The sequence below is a fragment of the Vigna umbellata genome, chromosome 10, assembly GCF_029865625.1.
Source record: "Vigna umbellata cultivar VRB3 chromosome 10, Vumbellata_1.0, whole genome shotgun sequence".
In the NCBI taxonomy this organism is placed as follows: domain Eukaryota; kingdom Viridiplantae; phylum Streptophyta; class Magnoliopsida; order Fabales; family Fabaceae; genus Vigna; species Vigna umbellata.
In genome coordinates, this window is record NC_142174.1 from 10,896,847 (window position 1) to 10,916,224 (window position 19,378).

General features: G+C 30.2%; 4 protein-coding genes across 4 annotated transcripts; all 4 read right to left on the reverse strand.

Annotated features, from left to right (window-relative positions):
• Positions 1-1,842: 1,842 nt before the first annotated feature.
• On the reverse strand, positions 1,843-4,792 carry LOC124843098 (putative inactive receptor kinase At4g23740). Its single transcript, XM_047319737.2, has 2 exons — positions 3,376-4,792; positions 1,843-2,803 (listed from the first exon to the last, which is right to left on the reverse strand). The coding sequence occupies exons 1-2, from the start codon at positions 4,493-4,495 to the stop codon at positions 2,196-2,198; spliced, it is 1,728 nt and encodes a 575-aa protein (XP_047175693.2). The 5' UTR covers positions 4,496-4,792; the 3' UTR covers positions 1,843-2,195.
• Positions 4,793-5,441: 649 nt separating this feature from the next.
• LOC124843099 (putative glucose-6-phosphate 1-epimerase) lies at positions 5,442-7,024 on the reverse strand. The gene is made up of 6 exons (XM_047319738.2): positions 6,695-7,024; positions 6,504-6,560; positions 6,252-6,412; positions 6,001-6,135; positions 5,690-5,892; positions 5,442-5,611 (listed from the first exon to the last, which is right to left on the reverse strand). The coding sequence occupies exons 1-6, from the start codon at positions 7,022-7,024 to the stop codon at positions 5,442-5,444; spliced, it is 1,056 nt and encodes a 351-aa protein (XP_047175694.1).
• A 3,038-nt stretch (positions 7,025-10,062) lies between these two features.
• LOC148191894 (putative glucose-6-phosphate 1-epimerase) lies at positions 10,063-11,701 on the reverse strand. The gene is made up of 6 exons (XM_088099975.1): positions 11,423-11,701; positions 11,233-11,289; positions 10,979-11,139; positions 10,740-10,874; positions 10,351-10,553; positions 10,063-10,271 (listed from the first exon to the last, which is right to left on the reverse strand). Exons 1-6 carry the CDS (start codon positions 11,699-11,701, stop codon positions 10,102-10,104), a joined length of 1,005 nt encoding a protein of 334 aa, XP_087956101.1. The 3' UTR covers positions 10,063-10,101.
• Positions 11,702-14,553: 2,852 nt separating this feature from the next.
• On the reverse strand, positions 14,554-18,895 carry LOC148191895 (hydroxyproline O-galactosyltransferase HPGT1-like). Its single transcript, XM_088100757.1, has 12 exons — positions 18,430-18,895; positions 18,242-18,305; positions 17,997-18,046; positions 17,722-17,915; positions 17,114-17,177; positions 16,978-17,050; positions 16,540-16,663; positions 16,103-16,190; positions 15,960-16,010; positions 15,579-15,650; positions 15,271-15,383; positions 14,554-15,026 (listed from the first exon to the last, which is right to left on the reverse strand). Exons 1-12 carry the CDS (start codon positions 18,540-18,542, stop codon positions 15,004-15,006), a joined length of 1,029 nt encoding a protein of 342 aa, XP_087956883.1. The 5' UTR covers positions 18,543-18,895; the 3' UTR covers positions 14,554-15,003.
• Positions 18,896-19,378: the final 483 nt, after the last annotated feature.

Genomic DNA, 19,378 nt, shown 5'->3' on the forward strand with positions numbered 1-19,378 from the left:
ATTATTTTAATAACTTAAAGATAAAGATAATGATAACAAAATATATAAAAAAATATATAAGTTAGATAGAAGTTAGACCTTTTTATTTTAAGATGATTTCGAATTCTGACTAACCTTATATAAATGTAACTTACATATTCAGCGTATTAATCTTTTTATATTGTTAATTTTGAAATACTATACAATATACGAAGTATTTCAATTTGTTACACAAGTAGTTTCATGACTTTGTTTGTTTCTGTGTGGATTTCCCTTTTGTTGAACATTATTTTCAAGTCTAAGTAATGAAAATACAGGTAAAAAGAGTTGTAATTACCTTAAATTTGTTGTAGTTGTAAAGTTTTGCATATTAATTTCTTTGTCTTTACATATTCTATAAATTAAATTTTTTTTCAAAGACGAGACTGCTACCAATTTACCTATGAAATGATTATTTATAAAAAAATGTTTAATAGACTCATGTATAAACAAATTTTAACCAATTCAACCATGTTAAGAAACTCTTACATGTAAATAAATATAGGCATTTTCTCAATAAATATACAATGGGGTCATTTAAAAAATATAGTTCTTTATTTTTTAAATGAGGAAAAAACTTTTAAAGAAGATTTCTGTTAAATGTACAATTAGATAATTTTGTCTATATTATATACTATTCCACCTAAACAAAAAATTAAATGTGCCATTGGTTAGTAACTTTTTTATTTCGAGACTTTCTTTCGGTGGCCTCAGTTTTGTGGCAAGGTTAAAAAATTTTAGGGTGTTGCTCCCTCACCATCCAAAGTGTTTCTATATTTTTTTATTATTTTTTTTTATTCCAAAAATACTCTACACTTCCCCACTATTTTCTTTTATTCTAAAAATATCTTACACCTCTCCACTATTCTCAATAATCTTTTCTCTTTCTCTCTCTGCATTAATGAGTATTCATATGGTTTAGACTTAAACTTGTGATATATTGCAAAATATAAAATTCAGAGGAAACTTCAATATTAGTGTTTCTACCACTTTCATTTTATAAACTTAAAAGTTAGATGCAAATACAAAATAATAAACATAATAATATTAATAGTAAATAATATATCATTATTATTATATACTAACTTTATAATGACGAGAGAACTAAATAAATTCCAAATCTTTAACAAATAACTTTTCTTTTATATTTTAAGTATTTAATAATATTTTTATATTATTTATCTAATAAATTAAATACTTTATTCAAGTTATTTGAGTCAAACATGTCACTAAGTTAAAACATAATATAATGTTAAAAATCATAGATATTAAATTAAAAAAAATACACATATATATAAACATTTTTTTAGAAATTTAGAACAAAATTTTACCATTTATTAAGTAATTTGAAGAAAAAAAAATATATTGAATGATGAAAATAAGATTGAATCAAACTTATTTAAGGAAAAGTGTAAATAAAATTTTGCAATATATCATAAGTTTAAATCTAAGCCATATGAATGCTCCATTAATGTGGAGAGAGAAACAAAAATATTGTTGAGGAAAGTGGGAAGGTGTAGGGTATTTTTGGAATAAAAGAAAATAGTGGGGATGTGTAAAGTATTTTTGGAATAAAAAAAGCAGTAAAAAGGTGCAGAAACACCATGGAGTGGTGGAGGGAACAACACCCAAAATTTTAAGAAAATGAAACTTTTCTTCTTTGGGCCTTGAGAGACAGCAAAAATACTGGACTCCGAGGCAGGCCCAATTGAGAAGTTTACTGTCCATTACCTACTTGCACACGCAAATGGGCACTTTTGTAGCCTTCACAAATGGAAAAAGGTTCATCGAGTGATACAATGTCAAAATGAAAAATTACCGACGAAGATGTCACCGAAGAATCAAACAAACAAGAGCAGTTTCCATACATGAAGCTAAAACACAAGCACAAGAAAACAAATGAAATGTTTCATATCAGTTATCAGCTAGAAAGACAAGCAACCACCTGATTGCATAAATTAGTTTGGCTTTTGTCTGATAGAAGCAAATGTGCTGAGCAAAAATTACCAGGGTTGTTCAGAATTTGGAATAAAACATTTTCAGATACACTCAAATCAACTAGAGACAGATCATTGATTTGTTTTTTGGTCTAAAGATAGAAAAGGAGTAAATTTTCAAATATCACGCAGAGGGAATTGATTCAAAGTGGTTAAAGGGGTTTGTGTTGCACATTTGGCTTAGTTCTCAGATGATGGTTGCTGAGTCATGATGGCTATATCAATCTGCCTCACATTTTCTATCATTTTTACAATTTCCGACATCTTAGGCCTCTGATCAGGAACCCTCATCACGCAAGACATGGCTATCTGTAACATTTCAACCATCTCTTCCTCTATGTTGGGATATCTGATCAGCTCCAAGTCAAACACTTCTGCTGTCCACTCCTCTCTGACAACCGAATGAACCCATCTCACCAAGTGCACAATTTCGTCGCCACCAGTGGTGTACACAGGGGATTTCCCAGTGAGAATCTCCAGCAACACCACACCAAAACTGTAAACATCAGCAGGTTGCGTTGCTTTTCTAGTGTCTGTGACTTCTGGTGCTCTGTAACCAGCGGCTCGTGAGATGGGTATGGCAACGGAACTCATGATGGTTGCCAGGCCAAGATCAGATATGCAACCATATTGTGTAGTATTCACAAAGATATTTGAGGATCTGATGTTGCCATGCACAAGCTTCCCCCCATTCTCGCAATGGATTCGAGTAAGGCCTCGTGCAGCACCCAAAGCAATTTTCATTCTAGTCTCCCAGTCTAAAGGCACCCTATCCTCTCCTCTTTTACCTGAAAATCTCAGAAAGCATTATTTGTCAGTCATAGTAAATGTAACAATATAAAATTTCAGAACAAGACACAAGTTTCAAATAAAAATTGTTCATACAGAAAGAAACACTGGACTTAAGCATACAATAGCAACTGTAAGAAATTATTACATGATAATCCAACTAATGTTGATTGTCATATAACTAAGATTTTCAATTTACAACAAGGAAGAATTAACAACAATGTGGAAGTGGATTTGGGCAGGATCAAAGTGACATGAACCATATAATAATTTCTCCACTGTAAGTTAACGCCAAGACCTGTTTGTCTTTAGAACACGAGTGCAATCAAAAGCTATATTTCAAACTTCAAATCTTATGCTATCCATTCAATTTTGCAATGTATGTAGCTGAGTTGAGAGTCAGATGAAGCTTATCCAGAGACAAAATTTTAATATCTTTAACATATCAAATATGCTGGGAGCCTTTCCTCCGAATAAAAATCTAAGATACAACCCAGAAAGTGAAAGATTCATAACAAGTGTGCATGAACATTAACATGAAAACGAAGGAAAACAAAATTAAGGTACATACCGTGCAACAAAGTAGAGAGACTCCCTTGAGAGTAGTAATCATAGACCATGAGTTTCTCATCTTTGGAATAGTAATACCCCTTTAGCTGAACCACATTCTCATGTTTGAGATTCCCCACAACCTCCATGTGCTGCTCAAAGTCCTTCTTTCCAACAGCCACTTCCTTCAACCTCTTCACAACAACAGTGGTAGCATCCTCCAAAGCAGCCTTATATGCAGCACCAAACGTCCCCTTCCCCAGTACCTCAGCAGAAGCCCTCAACAAATCCTCCAAGTCAAACGCATAGCTACACCCCTCAAAGAAAAAGATCTTATTGTTCGCATCAAGGTCCCTGGAAACTACCTTTTCCGGAGACATATCTCCCTTCAGCATCTTCCGAGTAAAGGAATCCCCTTTCTTCTTTCGGGACCAGCACAAAAAGATAAAAACAAAGAAAGCTGCAAAAGCAACAGAAGCAGCAGCAACAACAACCCAAAACAGCGCCGTTTCACCGTGTTTCGCAGATTTGGAATGTGAAACTGTCTGGAGAGAGACATTGTTTCCCACGAAAGCCGAGTCAGGAAACCTGTGGAGAGAAAGAGGGATTTGGCCAGAAAGTGAGTTGTTGGCGAGGTTGACAGCAGTTAGATGAGTCAAATTGGAGAGGGAGAGAGGAATGGTGCCGGTGAAACAGTTATTGGAGAGGTCCACAACAGAGAGGTTACTCCAGGCAGAAAAGTCAGGTAAGGGACCAGAGAAATTGTTGAACTGAAGGTAGAGAAAGGAAAGGTCTGAAAGGTTGGAGAGATCAGAAGGGAGAGGACCGGTTATGGAGTTAGATCTGAGACTGAGTGTCTGCAAGCACGTAACACGGCTTAGCGTATTGGAAGGAATGGTTCCATGAAAGCCAAAGCCTGGCAAGTGAATGGCTATAACTCGTGAGTGGTCAGAGTTGCAGGTTACACCGGTCCAAGATATACAAGGAGAAGAGGTTGGGTTCCAATTGAGGGGTCGTGAAGGAGCCAACTTTTCAACTAAATGAAGCAGTGCTTGCTTGTCTTCTGTGGGTTCTGCATTGGGTCGGGACAAAAAGAGGGAAAACAGAGAAACCAGAAACACCAAACAGAAAATGCGTTGCATTTTCCGGCAGAGAAGCAGGTGGTGAAATTCTGATACTCAGACCAACCACCACTGCGGTGCTTCTGGCAGACAAAGACACCAACAACTTACCTCCAATGTTGTAGAAAAAAAAGAGAGGGAAAAGAACGAAATCAGAAGCGGACACTGAGAAACTTGCACTGAAAAATGTGCCTGCAGATACTGCCAGGTTCTATTCGTTTAAGTCAAATGAAGTGGTCCATAATTTGTTCAGCTGTAAATTTTAATGTTTTTTTTATATTTTTTTTCTTTGTGAATGACAGAAAGGCGAAAGGGTTACTATTATTATTTTGTAACGAAAATGGTAATATTTATTGGAATGGAAAGGAAGTAGGAGGCAGTATTATGTTTTCTTTTTGTTTTGTCTTATTGTTCCTCAAAAGTCATCCTTTAGAGGCATTTCCATTTCCAAAAGGGGTGTACCTAAAACGAGAGAAAGAAAAAAAACGTAGCAGTGATAATTCGTGATTAGTAAAAGGTGCAGCATCCAATGCAGAGCTCACAATGCAAATCACATTACCATTTTTGCAGAGACTATTTCTGTGAAAAGATGCAAAACAAAACTGTGCTAGAGATTAATGTTGTTTTTAACTGTTCTGTTGCAAGTTTAAGTTGCTGTAACTGAATTTTAGCATATCTATTTACTGATATCTCATAAAAAAAATTACCTTTTTTAAACTATTTTTATTTATATATGGTCTTCTAATTCACCCTTTAAGATATTTTTATAATAATAACATTAATTCAAAATTTTCTGATATTTTATAATATTTCTTTTTACTTAAATATAGGAAAAGTAGGTGCATTAAGAGGAGTTTAGGATTGTATTTTACCTATAGCGCGCACTTGGATATAAGTATTAGAACTGATCCTAATTATCATATTTTGATTTTTAGTCTGCACATAAAATCACAGCACATGCACATGATCAAGAACATAGAAGAATTGACAGTTCTAAGCAGCCTTTCCATTCTTCACCAGGCTTCAGGGTGATTGGGTTTTCAACTGCTGCACCATCAACGCAGAGCATTTGCTGGTACTCTTTATCTCCTAAATCTGCTATGGACTTCGACTTTTTGATCCAAGGATTCCAAACAACTGTTCAATAACAAAATGCGAAATGATTTGTTAGTTTGTGTAAAAATAGAAATTACATTAGTTATTTTTTAGGCTCACCAATATCAGGAAGTCCATCCTTTCTTATTACCACTGTTCTCTTCTTGTAATGATCCCGAACAGCAACCACATTGTTACAATCGGTATAAATCCTATCAACCTCTGATTCAAATGTCAAAGAAGCTCCCTGTTCTGTAAATTGTTGTTTCTCCAACAAGTTATCGAGATAGTATTGCGTATCCAATCCTTCTATCCTCACCTCACTGTCAACAATTAACTAATAACTAGTTTATTTCATTTTATATCTCTGTTTTAACAGCTGATGAATTTATCAAAATATATGCTCAGAAATATTTACAAATTATACCCACCAAATATCGGAGACTAACAAATATGTATGATAGACCATGCAGAAACTGAAATTCTTTCTATCCACATTTCTGATGCGTGACGTCAAATCCAGAATGCCCATTGCTGTCAAAGAAATTCTCAGGCGAAACTCGAAGCTGAATAGGATAATATAAAGTGATGTTTAGAACTTGAAATTATAAAAGAATATATTATAGCCAGATGACAAAATTCATTGGTGTGCGAGGAAAACGTTAAATCTACATTTCGGTACCTATGTGGCCATATTCTGGCATCTTCTTCAGAGGATTTTAGCAACAAATCAACGTACACTTTTGCCTTGAAATCACCTGAAAGGTGTGGAGCATTTTCTTCTATCACCCAGATCCTGTTTCTGGCAAATCCATGATTCTCCCCAGTTTCTCTGTTTTTGAACTACACAAAAATCACATCAATTTTTATTTTATGCACAAGTAAATGCAGCATTGTACAATATTAATTAAAATTTAAAAGAAATTATTCATACTTCTGGAAAACAGATTGGAATTCCTCCTCTCACAGCTTTGGGAGGATCAAAGATTGCCTATTCAAATAAAAAAAGAATTAACAAATAGAAGAATTCAAAAATAAATTCAAGATTCATATACAGAAGAATCTGAACTAACACCTTCCTTAAAACATGAAATACATTGAATAAGACAGAGATGAGATAAGTACTTTCTTGCTTAAGAAGAGTAACTCTCCGGTTACTTTTGTTTTCCAAGAAATAACTTGAGCTCCTAGCAAACTAACAGTTGCAGAAGCATCATTGTTTCGGAGAATGAGTTGGGTTATTCCATTCTTGTCTTTGACGAGTTCGACAGATTGAGGAGGATTCTTATCAGGTTTTTGTGGCGATGGTGGTGATCTCTTACCAGCTCCAGAAGTAGTAGCTGATTTCTGTGGTGATGGCGGTGGTCTTTTACCTGATCCAGAAGTAGTAACTGATTTCTGTGGTGATCGTGGTGGTCTTTTAGCTGCTCCATAAGTAGAAGCTAAAGGCTTCATCTCGAATTTCTTGGTGAAACAAGAAACTGTATTTATGTGTGAGCTAATAAGGAAGATTGACGTGATGAAAAATGGTGAAACAAGAAACTTTATAGTATTTTCTGGGAATCTAAAACCCAAAACCTCAACTAACTAACTAACTGAATTGGGAGGTTTTCATTTCACTGTGAGATCCAATGAATTAGAAAATTTCAAATTTGTTTATCATCTTCTCATAAATTAAAAAACATTGTTTTTTTTTATATTCTGAAATAACAATAATTTTTTTATTATTTTTATTTCATTTGATAATATTTTTATAAATATTTTAATATACTTTATTTCTAATTTCAGTTACACTATTGTAATATTTAAATAAAAGATTCATACAACTTAAGTTCAGTTAATCACATAAGGTTTGTGAAATGACATGAAGTAAGTAACAATCAAAGATAGATTAAAATGTAAAAGATAAAAATAACTTACATGTTAAATATCATCTACAGTCACTAACAAAATTTAATGAACAGGTGGTATGTAATAGACTGTAATCAATTATACCATAACATTAATATAACATGTATTATAAATGTACTTTATTATAAAAAAATTATTAATATTTAAGTATATCAAGTATAATAATGTGTTTTGAATATTATTTCTAATATAATGAATAATTTTGTTATTATTTTTCTAAAAAACTATATTTTTATTATAATAAAGTAAAATAAATTTATTTTATAAGAAATGTTGTTTAAAAATATATCTTTTATGAGATTTTATAATATTCTTTATTTTAATTTAAAATTTATCAACTTTTAAATCATAATTTGTAAAATACTTTTATGATAAATTATTTTACTGAATTATAAACATTTGGAAACAAACTGATTAAAAAATAATCAAAAGTCAATATCAGATTGAAATCGTTCTTTTAATGAAGTTTATTTTAATTTACAGTTTAACATTTTAGAATGCATTCACTGGTTTAAATATTGTTACATCATTTATTATTTCACTTTATTTAAAAGAGACACAAATATAAGTGAAATGTGAAATATATTTGATTTGGTTGGCATGAAGTGGAGGTTGCAGTATTATTCTAAAGAAAAAACAAATATAAAAGTATTTAAATAATGGAAATATTTTCATTAAAATAATACAAATGAATAATTTTTTTTATTTTGAATTATATACAATATTATTAGATGACAAAAATATTATTTTAAGTTTGATAAGCTAGCTCAGAAAAAAAATGAGTGAGATAACATTTTCAATCTTGGAATCCAAATCAATAATTGAATTAAAAAATTTGGAATCCATAAATAATACTTCATATTAACAAAGTTTGAAGTTTGGACCAATATCTGAATTAGTCTGCACAGTGGTCCATTTTAGCCATTCTAGTCTGACCACTTCGTTTTCATGTAAAAAATATTAAATTCCACATGTTTCCATGTAATACTAAACTTTGGATGATAAAAAAAACAAATGGGTCAGATGGTGAACAAATCGAATTATAAAGTTCAATTCGTTTTCAAATATCAAATGAACCCAACCTAATTCAATTTTGGTAGACCAAGTTGAGTTAATCCATTTTGTCAATCCTAAATATTACACATTATACACACAGAACTTGTTACTTTTAGTATTTATACCATAATTTATAAATATAATTAAACTACACTTATTATTTATTTTTTCCTTATTGTAAATACATTAATACTCATTGTGTTTTATATTTTATTCTAGTTAATTTGAAAAAAAATGTTAATACATACAAACAAATTATTGAAAAAAAAATAATTATTAATAATTTAATTAATATTTAAAATTTTCAATAAAATGACATAATTAATCTTAACAAAATTACAATAATGACTTTGGTCTAGTTTAATTTTTATTTTATTTTCATCCGAACACGTAAGTTTTATAAACGTTGTTAGCTTGAATATAATTTTTTTTTGTCTAAAAACCGAATTAAAGATCCTTATACAAAATAATAACTTATTTATTTTATAAGTGTATCATTTGACTTATAAATAAAACAAATTATTTGAATCGAACTGAAATGATAAATATTTAAGTATTTTGCAACATTATTTATTTTTTTAACATAAGCATAGTTTAGTTATTTTCTACAAACTTCACTTGAATATATTTTTATAACATTTATCTTATAATTTAATTATATTTATTGATTATTGTTAACAATACATTTTGTTAAGAAATTTGATTCAACAAATCTTATCCAGTATATTGTTAACTTCATAATGAGTTTAAATAAAAAAAAACATAAAAAATAAACCACTTTCAAATAATAATGAATTTATCACATAAATTAACTTATAGTATTATGCAAAATAATTGCAATAAAGTGTCAGGTGTTCAACAATTAAAAACATAGGATAAGTTAAATGAATGAGTGATAAAACACAAGGCAATTACTTTATTGTACACCTTAAAGGACGTACTTTCTGGTCTATATTTAATTACAAAAATAATAATTTTCTTTTATAATCAATATTCATTGAGTGAGAGTGTAACATTTTTTACTTTGAACAAGTATATACCAAGTTAATCTATCTCCCACTCACATCCAAGTCTAAGCATAAATAATGTTCATCCAACCCACATCTAGTTTTTTAACTTATTTAAAAAAAATTAAGATAAAAAACTAAATTAGGACAAATTAAGATAAAACTCACTGTCCAATTAAAAAAAACTCAATTCAAAATAAAAAATTTTAAAATACGGATAAAACTAAAAAAATTAATAAAATTCATTTTAAAATATTAAAATGTATCAAAATTAGACTTAATTAAACCTACAATAAAATAATAAAATAAATAACAAAAAGGGTGAATTTGGTATAAATTGTTTTTCTGTGTGAAAAAGCTGTTGTAACTACTTTCTGTTAATTATGCACCACATCAAAACTAAAAAACTAAAAAAAATTCAAATACTGACAAAATAAAAAAATTAATAAAATTCGTATCAAGATATCAAAATTAAATTTAATTAAGCCTATAATAAAATAATAAAATAAATAACAAAAAGAAGAATTTGGTGGTTTAGGTTACTTATGCAGCACATGATCAAGAAGATAGAAGAATTGACAGTTCTAAGCGGCCTTTCCATTCTTCACCAGGCTTTAGGGTGATTGGGTGTTCAACTGCTGCACCATCAACACAGACCATTTGCTGGTACTCTTTATCTCCTAAATCTGCTATTGACTTCGACCTTTTGACCCAAGGATTCCAAACAACTGTTCATTAGCAAAATGCCACATGATTTGTTAGTTTGTATAAAAATAAAAGTACATTAGTTATTTTTTAGAACCTCACCCATATCAGGAAGTCCATCCTTTCTTATTACCACTGTTCTCTTCTTGTAATGATCCCGAACAGCAACCACATTGTTACAATCTGTATAAATCCTATCAACCTCTGATTCAAATGTCAAAGAAGCTCCCTGTTCTGTAAATCGTTGTTTCTGCAACAGGTTATCCAGATAGTATTGAGTTTCCAACCCTTCTATCCTCACCTCACTGTCAACAATTAGAACCATAAAAGAGATGAATTTATCAAAAAGAAAAATGTTTAACAATTTTCTTTTTACAATTTTTTTACCAACTTTAGTTTGTGATTAATTCGTTTGACATAGAGTCTACTGTGAACAAATTCTTAAAAAAAAGTTAAGATATCATTATTCTTGTTCTTTATCAAATACCCACCAGATATCGGAGACTGACAAATATGTATGGTAGACCATGCAGAAACTGAAATTCTTTTTATCCACATTTCTGATGCGTGAGGTCAAACCCAGAATGCCCAGTGCTGTCAAAGAAATTCTAAGGCGAAACTCGAAACTGAATAGGATAATGTAAAGAATATATTACACTCAGATTACAATTTTTTTGGTTCTGTATTTCAAAAAATTCTGTGAGAAAATGTTAAATGCACATTTGGGTACCTATGTGGCCATATTTTGGCATCTTCTTTAGATGATTTTAGCAACAAATCAACGTACACTTTTGCTTTGAAATCACCTGAAAGGTGTGGAGGATTTTCTTCTATCACCCAGATCCTGTTTCTGGCAAATCCATGATCTTCTCCTGTTTCTCTGTTTTTGAACTACACAAAAATCACACCAATTTTTCTTTGTTATGCAAAAGTAAATGTAGCATTGTACAATATTAATTAAAATTTAAAAGAAGTTATTTATACTTCTGGAAAACAGATTGGAATTCCTCCTCTCACAGCTTTGGGAGGATCAACAATTGCCTATTCAAATAAAAAAAAATTAACAAATAGAAGAATTCAAAATTAAATTCAAGATTCATATACAGAAGAATCTAAACTAACACATTCCTTAAAACATGAAATACATTGACTAAGACAGAGATGAGATAAGTACTTTGTTGCTTAAAAAGAGTAACTCTCCGGTTACTTTTGTTTTCCAAGAAATAACTTGAGCTCCTAACAAACTAACAGTTGCAGAAGCATCATTGTTTCGGAGAATGAGTTGGGTTATTCCATTATTGTCTTTCACGAATTCGACAGATTGAAGAGGATTCTTATCAGGCTTCTGTGGTGATGGTGGTGGTCTCTTACCTGCTCCAGAAGTAGTAGCTGATTTCTGTGGTGATGGCGGTGGTCTTTTATCTGCTCCATAAGTAGAAGCTGAAGCCTTCATCTCCAATTTATTGGTGAAATAAGAAAAATTAACCTGATGGAAAATGGTGAAACAACTTTATAGTGCTATCTGGGAATCTAAAACCCAAAACCTCAACTAACTAACTAACTGAATTGGGAAGTTTTCATTTGAAAATTTCAGATTTGTTTATCATTTTCTATAAATTAAAAACATTGTTTTTTTTTTATATTCTGAAATAACAATGATTTTTTTTATTTCATTTGATAATATTTTTATAAATATTTTAATATACTTTATTTCTAATTTCAGTTACACTATTATAATATTTAAATAAAAGATTAATAAAACTTAAGTACAATTAATCACATAAGGTGTGTGAAATGACATGAAGTAAGTAACAATCAAAGATAGATTAAAAAGTAAAAAAATAAAAAATAATTTACATGTTAAATATCATCTACAGTCACGGACAATATTTAATCAACAGTATAATCAATTATACCGTAACATTAATATAATATCTATTATAAATATACCTTGTTATAAAAAAATTATTAAAATTTAAGTATATCAAGTATAATAATAATGTGTTTTAAATATTATTTCTAATATAATGAATAATTTTGTTATTATTTTTCTAAAAAAACTATATTTTTATTTTAATAAAGTAAAATAAATTAATTTTAATTTTTTTATTTTATAAAAAGTGTTGTTTAAAAATATAGCTTTCCTGAGATTTTATAATATTTTTTATTTTAATTTAAAATTTATCTACTTTTAAATCATAAGTTTTAAAATACGATAAATTATTTTACTGAATTATAAACATTATTTAGAAACAAACTGATTAAAAAATAATCAAAAGTCAATATCAGGTTCAAATGTTTTTTTAATGAAATTTATTTTAATTTTCAGTTTAACATTTTAAAATCCATTTGCTTGTTTAAATATTGTTACCTTATTTATTATTTCACTTTGTTTAAAAGAGACAAATATAAGTGAAATGTGTAATATATTTGATTTGGTTGGCGTGGAGGATGCAATATTATTCTAAAGAAAAAACAAATATAAAAATATTTAAATAATAGAAACATTTTCATTAAAATAATAAAAATGACTAATTTTTATATTTTTATTTTGAATTATATGTCATATTACTGATAAAAATAATAAGTTTGACACGCTAGCTAAAAAAAGTGAATGAGATAACATCTTCATATGGAAATCCAAATTAATTTAATCTAGGCTAACAATTCGATAGATTATTCTCATGAGTTAGTTGAGTCAATTTGATTAAAAGAATCGAATCCATGACATTGAAATTTGATATTACTTTTCTACCAATATCTGAATTAGTTTATACAATGTTCATTTTAACCATTCCAGTCCAACCATCTGACATCAGTCTATTTTCATATAAAAAATTAAAAAATTTCAATTTGTTTTAATGTGATATTAAACTTTTGATGATAAAAAAAACAAAATGAGTCAGGCCGTGAACAAATCGAATTACAAAGTTCAATTCGTTTTCAATTAAAAAGCCAACCCAACCCAATTCAATTTTGGTAGATCAAAGTTGAGTTAATCCATTTTATCACTCCTAGATATTACACTTATACACACATAATGTTACTTTTAGTATTTATACCATAACATATAAATATAATTAAACTACACTTATTCTTTATTTTTTCCTAATTGTAAAAACATTAATACTCATGTGTTTTATATTTTATTCTAGTTATTTTGACAAAAAAATGTTAATACATACAAACAAATTATTGAAAAAAAAATTATTAATAATCTAATGAATATTTAAAATTTTGAATAAAATGACATAATTAATCTTAACAAATATTTTCATCCGAACACATAAGTTTTATTATTTTTTTAGTTTAAATATATATTTTTGTCTAAAAACCGAATTAAAGATCCTTATACAAAATAATAACTTATTATTTTATAAGTGCATCATTTGACTTATAAATAAAACATATTATTCGAATCGAACTCAAATGATAAATATTTAAATATTTTGCAACATTACAAACTTCAGTATAATATATTTTTATAACATGTCTTATAATTTAATTATATTTATTGATTATTGTTAACAATACATTTTGTGTTAAAAAATTTGATTCAACAAATCTTATCCAGTATATTGTTAACTTCATAATGAGTTTAAATAAATAAAAACAAAAAATAAACCACTTTCAAATAATAATGAATTTATCACATAAATTAACTTATAGTATTATGCAAAATAATTACAATAAAGTGCAGGTGTTCAACAATTAAAGACATAGGATTAGTTAAATCAAGGAGTGATATGCTGAAGGTGTCAAAACACAAGGCAATTACTTTATTGTACGTCTTAAAGGATGTACTTTCTCGTCTATATTTAATTACAAAAGTAATAATTTTCTTTTATAATCAATATTCATTGATATTCATTGAGTGAGAGTGTAACATTTTTTACTTTGAATAAGTGTATATCAAGTTAATCTATCTCCCACTCACATCCAAGTCTAAGCATAAATAATGTTCATCCAACCCACATCTAGTTTTGTAAGTTATTTTTTCAATAAAATAAAATAAAAAAATCACACATTCTTGGCCTGAAATTAAGCACAAAATAGCCACAAAATGTTTCAGCTTGAGACTATGCAAGATAATTCGGTGGTTGACTAGAGTATTTTCTTATTGTTTGTAGTGAGTATACACACTACATGCATAAAAGGAGTACTGCTTTAAATAGTAAGGTATAAAAGGAATAAGTTCAACAATAATTTACATCATAGCAATTATACTTAAAACCGAAAAAGAACATGACAATGTCTTAAATAATATAACATTATTCAAAGAAAAAATAAATGAACTAGGCAAGAGGCATGAATGCATGATGCTATATATATGGACCACAAATTGTCTAATCTACTTACTACCAACCCTAAAATCAAGTGTGGATTCAACATATATGTCTCAAGTCTAATTAAAAAAAAAAAATCTTACAATTAAGTTGCTATACTTTCTTTCATTTTTCCCATATGGTGTGTTAAGTTTAACAACGATGGACAAGAGCTATTTATATTACACAATTAAATGGAGAAGGACCAATTTCTCAAAATAACACAAACATGGCCAATTTCTCAATACCTTGGACCATTCTGAAGAGCATGCCGGTACCTCATGTCACAGGCATACTACAAACAAACAGTCCCTCATTCAAATGGAAGAATCAACAGCTGCTTGAAATTATCATAATGAAATCACCTGAGACAAAAATGATGATAGAGGATGGAACAGCTATAGATACTCTATTTGTCAGTGGGAAGTCGTCATAGTACCACACAAATTGCCCCTGAAAGATGGGAAGAAAACAATAAACAATAGTTAAATCCATCATCACATTTTGTGTGTGCACTTATGTTAAATCTCCTTTTTTAAGAAAAAATAATACACTGTTTGTAACACTTATCCCGTCCACCTTAAAAGCCCGCTACTTATGATAAAGCCTGGAACAACTGGACCAACTTGTGTAATATTACTCATTATTGATACTATACGATGCCTATATAAAAGACAAAGGGTAACAAGAAATTTACCAGGGGACCAGGAGGAGCAGCAAAGTTTTGTTTCATCAATGTGCTGTACATCAAGCCCAATAAACCAAGATCCAATGCTTACATCATCATGTACATATGTACGGAGCATAAAACTGCAAAGTAAACATCCCAGATTGATACAATATTCTTACTGCAAAGACTAAAATCATATCCAAAAATTGAAAATCTGGAACAAACTATTTGTTGATTTGGCTTTCAACTTGACAATTTGAATCAATCATGAAAGAATTGAATCTAATTCAAAGACGCACTCAGGTAATTATTACAGACACAAATGAAAATTATACCTGTTTATCGAAATAAACTGAGCCAATGATTTTGAAATGACATAGACCTCACCTGAAGCATGTCTAAAGTATCTGAATCAAACAAGCATGAATATCAATGTCAACAAAGAAAGTACAAGAAAAGGATCAGAAAAACAATTTATGGATCTAATACCATGATTTGGACAGTATATTTAACCGGTAATCTTGGATAAGTTTTTTAAGGAACTATTTTCTGTCATTTTTTCTTCTAAAAGCTGAGGAAAGTTCTACGACAGGTTTTTATGGTTTTCTTTTTTCCAAAAAAAATGTAATCATTATAACTTTTAGCCTTGTATCAAAATCAATATCTCGTAAGAAAAGGAAATAAATAAAACTAACACTTAAGTATGTATTACTCACGATTTTCCATCACCAAATTTCCACCAGTCTGGCTCGTGCCATTTATGTGTCCTATAAAACATGATTCAGAGAGAATGTCAAAAGGGAAGAAATTCTATACCATAATAAACTGTTCTTATTTCCGAATGAAGCATTATACTCACTGCTCAGAGAAAACTTTGCCTGATTTCATGCAACCAATATACACACGGGGCTTGTCCAAATGAGAAGCTAGCACTCCTCCAAGGGAATCTGTAAAAGAAATTATTTCACACAGTGACACAGCAAAGAACCCACAACAGCTAAAAATACTAAAAATCCAATTGGCTTTATCACTTTTGAATCTTCACAACTATCTAGGAATTCAAGAAATTTATATAACTATACCGGTGGGGTTTCCGCTCATCATCAAATTATCAGTACCAATATTTTCTGTAGTTTGATTTTCATGAATGGTAAGTTCTGCAATGGAGCTATAGCGCAAACTGTAGAATATTATATTTGATATATTCTAATTATTAAAAACAGCTTTTTATGTGTGTGCATGAGATGCATGATGTATTATATTTTTCATTGCCAGACAGAATTAAGGACCACATACCGAGATTAACATAGACATCATCATTGACCTTAGCATAAAATTCAGCATCCCATTTGCCTATTGCATAAATGAAGAATGATTTTATCTTTTTTGCTTTTTCTTCAGGGGCCTCCACTTGATTATCCTGTGAAGTAAATAAAGCTATATGACATAATCATATTTACTTGTCACGTGTATTAAATTATATGTATATCACATTAGTCCACAAACAAGGGGTAAGAACAAAAGTTGGCCAAAGTCTTTGTTAACTATACTTCAAAATTTTGAATTTAAAAGAAGTTGGAAGCCATAGTTTTACACCAAGCCCTTTACAATACCAAGTATATCTAAAATGCATGTGCCAAATGCGCGCATTCAGTAACACCGGGAAAGTTATAATATCTGTAATTTTCATCAAATATTGCTCGAATGAAATTATCATCATGAAAGGTAACATACAAGAATGACGAAATCATTGGTGTGACTGCTTTCGTCTTTAATTTCTTTGTCGAAACTGTCTCCGCCGTTTGCACTGCATCAAAATGTTAAAAGTCAATCATTTGCAAAAATTGGATTCGAACCACCAAATATGTACCTTCTTCCTATTACAAATCGGACAACGATTCCTTTCTTATCAACCAGTTCTCTCCTAGCTATACCTGCAGCAAATAGGGTATCAATTAGCTTTGGCAAGGCTTTTACAGACTACATTAATATAATTTGAAAGATTAAAACCAGAGCCATGGTTATAGTAGAGAATTAAAAATAAAAAACAAATTATTAATGGGACTGCCTGAGCAAGGCCAAACATGCTGACATTTATGAACCAAAATAAAATATAAAACCACAGAAGTGATAAAATTAGGTTGTTAGAGAATAGTATATTGCTTGAAACTGAAAAGTGATCAGCACCTGCTGTCAAACTTTTGACTTCTGGCTTCATAAGTTATTTATTTTTCCCAGTTGAATGTCATATGACTCATATTGCATTCAGTAACAATATTGGAAATGATTAAGCTGAAGAAAGACCAAAAACAATAACAGCATGCCTGATATTCAGCAGTAGCTCATGATCATAGAATGTGGAAACCAAACTACAAAAATTGAAGTCTACGATGAATTTATTTGGCACAGAGTGTTCCAACGAATAAAGCTGAGGATGCCAATATGCAGAATCATGTAAAAGGAAATCAAAACAACAACCTGCTGGCATCCAAGCCTTACGGATTGCATCTCGGTTTTTTCTCCGACCAAAGGTTGTCATCACTCCAACAACTAAAAGTACTTTCTTTGTAGGATGCTTCTCATTATTTCCTTGCAAGCGCTTTGGAACAAAACCTTCCTGTCTAGCCGCAGCTAGTTCGGTCTCAATGACAGACAACTTCTTACTTTGTTCCCTAAAAATAAGGGAACAGCAGTCTCAGGGAGAGATTATTGGTAGCCAAATTCAAATTCAATAACCAAAATAAGAAAATTACCTGCAGGCTGTAACTTTCAGTGTATCGTCAAGAGAAACGGCAGATTGACCCTGAAATCGGATGAACTATACAGCCTCATTGATATCCTAAGACGACAACTAAAAATTAAAAAGAGAAACACCACCAATCGCATCCACACACAGAAAAAGGCATGGTACAGCACACACTTAATCATAAAAGAACATTCCAGTGTAAAATGTACGACAGGCCTTTGCAAACTTCAATGAAGAAAACTAACACCATACCTGACCAGTTCTTTTTTCAAGCTCTTCGATTAAATAAGCCCTACTTTCCGCCTCCTGAAATAGCCTGCGTATCGCTCAATACATCAAAAACTCGAAACGCAATCCACAATAGAAGTTTAAAATACAGACGATGAATAAGGAAAAGAAAACTTAAAATAACAATTATAAAAACTTACTAACTAACTAACCTGGCGGCAACGTAAATTGTAGCCATGGTAGCAATCATGGCTAGCATGAGCGCAGAAACACGTGATCCAAAAGAGTTACCAGAAAGCCGGTTCTGCGATCCCCGGCTACGCATTTCTTGTTTGTCGAAATTATCATCCAAATGTCAGATCCAGAGAGAGAATATAAATCAGTGTTTAAGAAACGACTGTAACCGTTTGGTTGGAGCTTGATCTTTCGTGTTTGAAATGTGAAAATGACGTTATAACCGCTTCTAATTTCAGGGTTCATGCAATGAAACTGTTCTTTTGGTTTCAGGTCTGAGAGGAGGTAACAAAATGCTGCTGGATTGAATGTCCAATGCAAGGGGGAAAATACAGAGTAATGTAACCTCAGTGACCAAGGGTGGGGTAACCTCACTTGTTGATTATCAAACTCTTGTTTTCATCTCGGTTCTGTTCTGTGTGTCCAAACCAAACCCACTTGTTGATTATCTTGAACAATGAGAATGTTAAATTGAGTTAAAAGTGAGTTCGCTTAATCACAGGCCATTTAATCCAAACGAATATTTAACAGGCTTGAATTTAAAGTACTTATTTCTCAATTAAAAAAATTATATTTATACTATTATACAAAGAAAGTACACATTATATAAAAGACATTCTTCTATTAGTTAAATAATTTTATCTTTCTAATAAATAAAAATACTTATTTGATAAAACAATTAATTAAACAATCTTTTTCTACTTCAAAATAACTAAAAACTTATTTAATATAAAAGAAGGTGATTTACAGCCACCCATTATAGGTATACGCTCGATAAATTATTATTCACACTACAGTATTATAGACAAATACTTAACAAATACAACAGAAACTTCATCTCTCATCAATTGAATACTTTGCTACAAATTAGAAAACCAATCAAAGTTACTTCAAGATAATATCAAAGTTACTTCAAGATAATAGATA